General features: G+C 42.8%; 1 protein-coding gene across 1 annotated transcript in view; it reads left to right on the top strand.

Moving 5' to 3' along the window:
* Window positions 1–6,763: 6,763 nt before the first annotated feature.
* The window catches only part of LOC118942972 (endophilin-A1-like), a 26,328-nt gene continuing 23,048 nt past the window's right edge, over window positions 6,764–10,043 (top strand). The window contains exon 1 of the mRNA XM_090214945.1: window positions 6,764–7,487. Within this exon, the coding sequence (XP_090071071.1) occupies window positions 7,443–7,487 (45 nt within the window). The 5' untranslated portion in view covers window positions 6,764–7,442. The remainder of the gene's footprint in view (window positions 7,488–10,043) is intronic.

The raw sequence follows: 10,043 nt of genomic DNA on the forward strand, positions 1-10,043 counted from the left end.
GGGGCCACTTGTTTTAATTATTATTGTGGTTATTAGGGGAGGGTTACTTATTTTAATTATTATTGTGGTTATTAGGGGGGTTCACTTGTTTTAAATATTATTTTGGGTACGGGGGGCCACTTGTTTTAATTATTATTTTGGGTATGGGGGGTCACTTGTTTTAATTATTATTTTGGTTATTAGGGGAGGGTTACTTATTTTAATTATTATTGTGGTTATTAGGGGGGTTCACTTGTTTTAATTATTATTTTGGTTATTAGGGGAGGGTGACTTGTTTTAATGATTATTTTGGTTATTAGGGGAGGGTGACTTGTTTTAATGATTATTTTGGTTATTAGGGGAGGGTCACTTGTTTTAATTATTATTTTGGTTATTAGGGGAGGGTGACTTGTTTTAATGATTATTTTGGTTATTAGGGGGGTTCACTTGTTTTAATTATTATTTTGGGTACGGGGGGCCACTTGTTTTAATTATTATTTTGGGTATGGGGGGTCACTTGTTTTAATTATTATTTTGGGCTTAAGGGGAGGGTCACTTGTTTTAATTATTATTTTGGGTATTAGGGGAGGGTCACTTGTTTTAATGATTATTTTGGGTATTAGGGGAGGGTGACTTGTTTTAATGATTATTTTGGGTATTAGGGGAGGGTCACTTGTTTTAATGATTATTTTGGGTATTAGGGGAGGGTCACTTGTTTTAATTATTATTTTGGGTACGGGGGGTGTTGGAGAATAATCAGAATTAGTTGGTAACATAGGTAAGATGTTTTATATTCATCATATGTTTGTAAGTTACTTCTCATCAGAATGTTATTTTTGTATAATACTGTGGCGGGGTTGCAGTATCTGTTCTCTGTCAAGACTAAGTTATTTGGGCCGGAGAGAGGGGAGAGGTCAAGCGTGTATCTCTTGGCTCCACAATGTCTGTGTGCCAGTCAATGTGTCTCTGTGATCTTGTCAAGATAGGATGGATTTGATATATGCCTGTTGATATGGAGGATGTGTTTATGGTTCTGAGTTTGAGAAAAGGACATAGTTTAGGAGACAAAGCTGAACGATAAATTATGCCAATGCTGTCTGGCTATGTGCGTTTTTGCTATAAAGGTTCTCAGTTGCAATGTGTAAGGGACTCTCAGAGAATTCATAGATAGTGGAAAGCCTTCCCAGAAGAGCGGAGGCTGGCTGTTATAGCAGCAATGTTCCAACATCTAGTGGAAAGCCTTCCCAGAAGAGTGGAGGCTGTTATAGCAGCAATGTTCCAACATCTAGTGGAAAGCCTTCCCAGAAGAGTGGAGGCTGTTATAGCAACAATGTTCCAACATCTAGTGGAAAGCCTTCCCAGAATAGTGGAGGCTGTTATAGCAACAATGTTCCAACATCTAGTGGAATGCCTTCCTAGAAGAGTGGAGGCTGTTATAGCAGCAATGTTCCAACATCTAGTGGAAAGCCTTCCCAGAAGAGTAGAGGCTGTTATAGCAGCAATGTTCCTACATCTAGTGGAAAGCCTTCCCATAATAGTGGAGACTGTTACAGCAGCAATGTTCCTACGTCTAATGGAAAGCCTTCCCAGAAGAGTGGAGGCTGGCTGTTATAGCAGCAATGTTCCTACATCTAGTGGAATGCCTTCCTAGAAGAGTGGAGGCTGTTATAGCAGCAATGTTCCAACATCTAGTGGAAAGCCTTCCCAGAAGAGTAGAGGCTGTTATAGCAGCAATGTTCCTACATCTAGTGGAAAGCCTTCCCATAATAGTGGAGGCTGTTATAGCAGCAATGTTCCTACGTCTAATGGAAAGCCTTCCCAGAAGAGTGGAGGCTGTTATAGCAGCAATGTTCCTACATCTAGTGGAAAACCTTCCCAGAAGAGTAGAGGCTGTTATAGCAGCAATGTTCCTACATCTAGTGGAAAGCCTTCCCAGAAGAGTAGAGGCTGTTATAGCAGCAATGTTCCTACATCTAGTGGAAAGCCTTCCCATAATAGTGGAGGCTGTTATAGCAGCAATGTTCCTACGTCTAATGGAAAGCCTTCCCAGAAGAGTAGAGGCTGTTATAGCAGCAATGTTCCTACATCTAGTGGAAAGCCTTCCCAGAAGAGTAGAAGCTGTTATAGCAGCAATGTTCCTACATCTAGTGGAAAGCCTTCCCATAATAGTGGAGGCTGTTATAGCAGCAATGTTCCTACATCTAGTGGAAAACCTTCCCAGAAGAGTAGAGGCTGTTATAGCAGCAATGTTCCTACATCTAGTGGAAAGCCTTCCCATAATAGTGGAGGCTGTTATAGCAGCAATGTTCCTACGTCTAATGGAAAGCCTTCCCAGAAGAGTAGAGGCTGTTATAGCAGCAATGTTCCTACATCTAGTGGAAAGCCTTCCCATAATAGTGGAGGCTGTTATAGCAGCAATGTTCCTACGTCTAATGGAAAGCCTTCCCATAATAGTGGAGGCTGTTATATCAGCAATGTTCCAACATCTAGTGGAAAGCCTTCCCAGAAGAGTGGAGGCTGTTACAGCAGCAATGTTCCTACGTCTAATGGAAAGCCTTCCCAGAAGAGTGGAGGCTGTTATAGCAGCAATGTTCCAACATCTAGTGGAAAGCCTTCCCAGAAGAGTGGAGGCTGTTATAGCAACAATGTTCCAACATCTAGTGGAAAGCCTTCCCAGAATAGTGGAGGCTGTTATAGCAACAATGTTCCTACATCTAGTGGAATGCCTTCCTAGAAGAGTGGAGGCTGTTATAGCAGCAATGTTCCAACATCTAGTGGAAAGCCTTCCCAGAAGAGTAGAGGCTGTTATAGCAGCAATGTTCCTACATCTAGTGGAAAGCCTTCCCATAATAGTGGAGACTGTTACAGCAGCAATGTTCCTACGTCTAATGGAAAGCCTTCCCAGAAGAGTGGAGGCTGGCTGTTATAGCAGCAATGTTCCAACATCTAGTGGAAAGCCTTCCCAGAAGAGTGGAGGCTGTTATAGCAGCAATGTTCCAACATCTAGTGGAAAGCCTTCCCAGAAGAGTAGAGGCTGTTATAGCAGCAATGTTCCTACGTCTAATGGAAAGCCTTCCCAGAAGAGTGGAGGCTGTTATAGCAGCAATGTTCCTACGTCTAATGGAAAGCCTTCCCAGAAGAGTGGAGGCTGTTATAGCAGCAATGTTCCTACGTCTAATGGAAAGCCTTCCCAGAAGAGTGGAGGCTGTTATAGCAGCAATGTTCCTACATCTAGTGGAAAACCTTCCCAGAAGAGTGGAGGCTGTTATAGCAGCAATGTTCCTACGTCTAATGGAAAGCCTTCCCAGAAGAGTGGAGGCTGTTATAGCAACAATGTTCCTACATCTAGTGGAATGCCTTCCCAGAAGAGTGGAGGCTGTTGTAGCAGCAAAGGGGGGACCAACTCCATTTAAAGCCCATGATTTTGGAATGAGATGTTCGACAAGCAGGTGTCCACATACTTCTGGTCATGTAGTGTATGTATAGATTGCATTTTGATTACTGCTACAGTGCTGTTTGTACACAGCCTATATATATATATATATATATATAGCCTCGTTTTATATATATATATATATTTTTTAACTTTCATTTTTTTTTTTTATGTTTTCCTAACTCATCATTTTTTTTACTGTATTGTTGGTTAAGGGCTTGTAGGTAAGCATTTCACTGTACGGTCTCCTGTTGTATTCGGTTGTATTCGGTGCATGTGAAAAATGTGAAAAATCTAATTTCATTTAATTGGATTCGCAGTTCTTGATTTCTTGTTTCTTTTGTATTTTTTTGTGCGTTAATTACTTGTGTACTTGTTTGACATTTCCATTATTAGGTTCTAGTAATATAAGCAATTCACTTTAGTACCATATGTCACACCCTGATCTGTTGCACCTGTCCTTGTGATTGTCTCCACCTCCCTCCAGGTGTCACCCATCTTCCCTGTTTATCCCCTGGGTATTTATACCTGTGTTCTCTGTTTGCCCATTGCCAGTTCATCTTGTTTGTTCAAGTCATCATTTTTGTTCTCAGCTCCTGCTTTTCCCCAGTCGCTATTTTCCTCGTCCTCCTGGTTTTGACCCTCGCCTGTCCTGACACTGAGCCCGCCTGCCGTCCTGTACCTTGGACCCACTACTCCGGATTATCGAACCCAGCCTGCCTTGACCTGTTGTTTGCCTGCCCCTGTTACAATACACATCGTTACTTCCACACAGTCTGCACTTGGGTCTTACCTGAAACCTGATACCATAAGCACTTTAGTACCTGCTAAACGGTGTATGTGACCAATAAACTTGAGTTATAGAAACAATGCTCTCCCGTGGAAAAAGTACTCAATTGTCATACTCGAGTAAAAGTATCTTTACCATTATAGAAAATTGAAAGTAACCCAGTAAAATACTACTTGAGTAAAATTATTTGGATTTAAATATACTTAAGCATCAAACATTTTATTAATTGCTCAAATATACTGAAGTATCAAAAGTATAAATCAGCCTTCATATTAAGCAAACCAGAAAGCACAATTTTCTTGTTTTTTTATTTATTTACTGATAGCAAGGGGCACACTCCAACACTCAGACATCATTTACGAAGAAGCATTTTTGTTTATTGAGTCCACCAGATCAGAGGCAGTAGGGATGATCAGGGACATTCTCTTGATAAGTGTGTGAATTTGACCAGTTTCCTGTACTGCTGAGCATTAAAAATGTCACGAGTACCTTTGTGTGTCAGGGGATGGTATATAGGTATGAAGTAAAAAGTACATTTTCTTTAGGAGTGGAGTAAAAGTTGTCAAAAAGAGTAAAGTACAGATACCCGCAGAAAACGACTTAAGTAGTACTGTAGCGACCCGCACAGACAGCTGTGTGTTATGTGTTCGGCTAAGTAGGTGGTTGTGTTGTACTTACCAGTACCCAGTGTTCGCGGGGTCCGACATGCCAATCAACCTGCTATCTGCCAATCACAGGAATGCCTGGGATGTTCTGATGCCGGGCATGGAGGGGAAGCCGGGCATCTTTCATGGAGCATTGGAAGTTAAGACCAGGTTTAGCCTTTGTTCTCTCTCTTACGTCTGGCCTTCACAAGAGAAGGTCACGGTTGGCTTGTGGGTTCTCTTTCATTTATTTGGCGTGGGCTACAGCCAAACAGTAGCCTGTGTAAAGTTGGGTCAATAAACCGTCAATTCGTAAACTCAATCCTCTGTCTGGACAATTGCTCCTTTATGATCTAGTCAGGTCCGTACAGTACTTTCCACCACTGCTCACAAGACTCGATGTCCCTCTTAATGTAGGAAGAATCTAGAAAAACCGTCAGTCCGAATCACATTGTTTCAGCACCATCAAACTCGCAGACAGCAATCTCCTCTCATGAACATGCGCACTGCCACCACACGTCACAGACGTGCCTACGTTACAGCTGTCTCTGCACAATACCGGTCAGTACTATCAGGGATCCTTGGGACGTCCATAGAAAGCGGCACATGTCCGGAGCGCCATGCTGGCACCTTTTTGGGGGGGTAATTGCATACCCTCCATAAAATAAAGTAGCCTATTACCGGCCCAGATTCACACACTGAGGCAAAAAAAGGTTGATCAAAGCGGAATGAAGACGGAATCTAGATTGAATAGCAATGGAGATCGAGCATTAATTTCTTGATTATTGTCAGTGAATATGTGCATGACAGTAGACTGTTCGAGATTGTGCAGATTGAAAATGCGCCAGCCTGAATGCACATGATGTGCTCTTCCAAATTATCAAATTCGGATTTGTAGGGTCATGAAAAGTAATGTACGTGTAATTCATGAAGGCACACTTTTAAATATGATTAACACTTAAAAATCTACATATCAACCATAATCGGAACGACGCTTCAGTGCCTGTCGGTGTGTGCTGCGTGTGTGCCAGTGAGAGTGGGCCATTGCCAGCCGAGAGAGACCGCGACATTTCATCAGAAAGTATAAAATACTGCCTGACAGGCTAACTAGATTACAATTTCAAAACATAATTTAACATAACTAGAGGTGATCTCGCTAGTTAACTATTCATGTGGTCGTCCCCTTTCCACCGGCACTGTAGAACCTAAATAGACCTGCGCCGTGGAGAAACTGGGCTTCCCCTCTATTACGCAGTAGCCATGTAATTAAGACAACATTAAACATATTCTAAGAATAGCCTAATTGACAAATAACTTGCTGTGCATAGATCTACCCTGAAACATTAATATTGAGCCTTAATATATAAACATATATAATAAATAACAATATATAAACGTCTTAGTTAGATACCTTGCTTTGAAGTAGCCTACCTTATTCTTTAGACAAAATTATTGGGTTGTAATGTTGCAATATTGCATATCAAGGGTGGCCAATCATCCTCCAGGATAGTTACTGGTTGGCCAATCGTCCTCCAGGATAGTTACTGGTTGGCCAATCGTCCTCCAGGATAGTTACTGGGTGGCCAATCATCCTCCAGGATAGTTACTGGTTGGCCAATCGTCCTCCAGGATAGTTACTGGTTGGCCAATCGTCCTCCAGGATAGTTACTGGGTGGCCAATCATCCTCCAGGATAGTTACTGGGTGGCCAATCAGTTAACCCACTGTTCCTAGACCAGTTAACCCACTGTTCCTATACCAGTTAACCCACTGTTCCTAGACCAGTTAACCCACTGTTCCTAGACCAGTTAACCCACTGTTCCTAGACCAGTTAACCCACTGTTCCTAGGCCAGTTAACCCACTGTTCCTAGACCAGTTAACCCACTGTTCCTAGGCCAATTAACCCACTGTTCCTAGACCAGTTAACCCACTGTTCCTAGACCAGTTAACCCACTGTTCCTAGGCCAGTTAACCCACTGTTCCTAGACCAGTTAACCCACTGTTCCTATACCAGTTAACCCACTGTTCCTAGACCAGTTAACCCACTGTTCCTAGACCAGTTAACCCACTGTTCCTAGACCAGTTAACCCACTGTTCCTAGGCCAGTTAACCCACTGTTCCTAGACCAGTTAACCCACTGTTCCTAGGCCAATTAACCCACTGTTCCTAGACCAGTTAACCCACTGTTCCTAGGCCAGTTAACCCACTGTTCCTAGGCCAGTTAACCCACTGTTCCTAGTCCAGTTAACCCACTGTTCCTAGGCCAGTTAACCCACTGTTCCTAGACCAGTTATTGAAAATAAGAATTTGTTCTGTAACTGATTTGCCAAAAAGTTTTTTATTTTTAAATGGACGTCCCAAGGATACCAGATAGCATGGAATGCCAGTCCGAATGATTTCGCTGGTTGTACTTGGATAGAGCGATTCATTCTGTTATGACGAGGGGACACCAGTGTAGACTAGTCTACGCAACGGCAAAACACTCGATAGATAGAAAGAAAGACAAGCGGATTATATTCCTTGTTTTGAAACCCAGAGGGTGGATAATCGTGGATTACTTGGTGAACGCAAGTGGACATCTGGTGGAACTAGAGCGATGTCTGTCGCGGGGCTGAAAAAGCAGTTCCACAAAGCCACACAGGTAGGTTTCCGTTAACGGTTCTGTGTCTCTATCGGTACCTCGATCGGGTAGACTATTTTTGTTTCGATGGTGATAGCTGATCAAAACAGCTACAGTGAATACAATGGCAGGTATTCTTAAATCATTGTGGGCTTGTCAAGAAGGGAAAGGAGAGAGAATTGTGATTGAGATGTTAAAGACACAATATCGTTAGGCTACATTGTCTATGTATCTGTGGCTGGCTCCCATACCCATAGGCCTAACATACCATCACTAGCCTACATGGCTAGCCTGTTCCAAAGGATGCAATAGAAATGTATCCTTGTAGAACGTACACTGAGTGGACAAAACATTAGGACCACCTGCTCTTTCCATGAGACTGACCAGGTGAATCCAGGTGAAAGAACACCTGCTCTTTCCATGACACAGACTGACCAGGTGAATCCAGGTGAAAGAACACCTGCTCTTTCCACACAGACTGACCAGGTGAATTCAGGTGAAAGCTATGATCCCTTATTGATGTCACTTGTTAAATCCACTTCAGTCAGTGTAGATGAAGTGGAGGAGACGGGTTAAAGAAGGATTTTTAAGCCTTGAAACTATTGAGACATGGATTGTGTCTGTGTGCCCAGTGGGAAGGTGGGGCAGAGCCTCACATTTTTTTTTGGGGGGGGGGGGGGGTGGATTGCCTGTTTTGCATGTTTTTGCAAACAATGTAAAAAAAAAAAAAAAAAAACACATTATTTGAGTTAATACAATCAGGTTCTCTTTTTTTGCTTTCTTGAATAAAGCAACTCCAAAATGCAGGTGTTTCAGTCAGTGCTTTCTGTGGTGGTGGGGCAAGCCGTCAGAAAATACAGAGCGTAGGGTTTGGTAATGTTCTCTAGCTGCTCTGTGATTGGGTCAGTGTTCAGTCACTCATGGGGACACAACGTCACCACCAAATCTAAGGGTAGAGCTTGGAAATTCAAGCCCCTTGGGTGCTGCCATAGAGTTACATTAGAAGTGCCCATCCAAGAAGGCTCAAGGTCATTGGCCACAGATAGAATGGCGTCAAATCACGTTATATGTACAGTAGCTTTGATTGGACAGATCATGTCAACATCATACTTTCAAAATCTTAGCTAGCTATTACTATGAATCAAGTCGAAAATCTTCTGGCAAATCTTTTTTAGTCCTTGTCACATAAAAATAAATAATGAAGAGAAATTATAGACAAAACGTATCGGTGTTCATCGGCCATTGGAGAAAAACATTACACAACAAGTTGGAAATCGCAAATTCAACAATGGAAGGAATCAGTGACTAACTGCAAGCATTTCAAAGCAACTACAAGCCTGCTATTCAATGGAGTGGGTGTGTGGTCCCAAGTCTAAGTTTAAGGGTCTCTTTTCCAAGCTTAAAATTATAAACATTCAGCATTGGCCATGCTGTCAATCCAGCATGATTTCTGCCACGGTCAAAACAACTGTTAACTCGGAAATGTGACTTCAATGAGTTCAAGACAACTGGGAACTCTGGGGAAAAAAACGAGCTCCGACTTGGAAAATACTCGGAATTGCAAATTGGGAACTTCGGCCTCTTTCTAGATCTACGACTTGAAGATCACTGACATCATCATGATTGACTTTGCTTTTTTTTCCCAGAGTTCCCAGTTCTCTTGAAAGCAAATTATGGTGGAAAATAAGTATTTGGTCACCTACAAACAAGCAAGATTTCTGGCTCTCACAGACCTGTAACTTCTTCTTTCAGAGGCTCCTCTGTCCTCCACTCGTTACCTGTATTAATGGCACCTGTTTGAACTTGTTATCAGTATAAAAGACACCTGTCCACAATCTCAAACAGTCACACTCCAAACTCCACTATGGCCAAGACCAAAGAGCTGTCAAAGGACACCAGAAACAAAATTGTAGACCTGCACCAGGCTGGGAAGACTGAATCTGCAATAGGTAAGCAGCTTGGTTTGAAGAAATCATCTGTGGGAGCAATTATTAGGAAATGGAAAACATACAAGACCACTGATAATCTCCCTCGATCTGGGGCTCCACGCAAGATCTCACCCCGTGGGGTCAAAATGATCACAAGAACGGTGAGCAAAAATCCCAGAACCACACGGGGGGACCTAGTGAATGACCTGCAGATAGCTGGGACCAAAGTAACAAAGCCTACCATCAGTAACACACTACGCCGCCAGGGACTCAAATCCTGCAGTGCCAGACGTGTCCCCCTGCTTACGCCAGTACAACGCCAGGCCCGTCTGAAGTTTGCTAGAGAGCATTTGGATGATCCAGAAGAAGATTGGGAGAATGTCATAAGGACAAAGAATGCTGAGTTGCATCCAAAGAACACCATTCCTTCTGTGAAGCATGGGGGTGGAAACATCATGCTTTGGGGCTGTTTTTCTGCAAAGGGACCAGGACGACTGATCCGTGTAAAGGAAAGAATGAATGGGGCCATGTATCGTGAGATTTTGAGTGAAAACCTCCTTCCATCAGCAAGGGCATTGAAAATGAAACGTGGCTAGGTCTTTCAGCATGACAATGATCCCAAACACACCGTCCGGACAACGAAGGAGTG

Source organism: Oncorhynchus mykiss, chromosome 21 (genome assembly GCF_057628025.1).
Source record: "Oncorhynchus mykiss isolate SJ-2025 chromosome 21, ASM5762802v1, whole genome shotgun sequence".
NCBI lineage: Eukaryota > Metazoa > Chordata > Actinopteri > Salmoniformes > Salmonidae > Oncorhynchus > Oncorhynchus mykiss.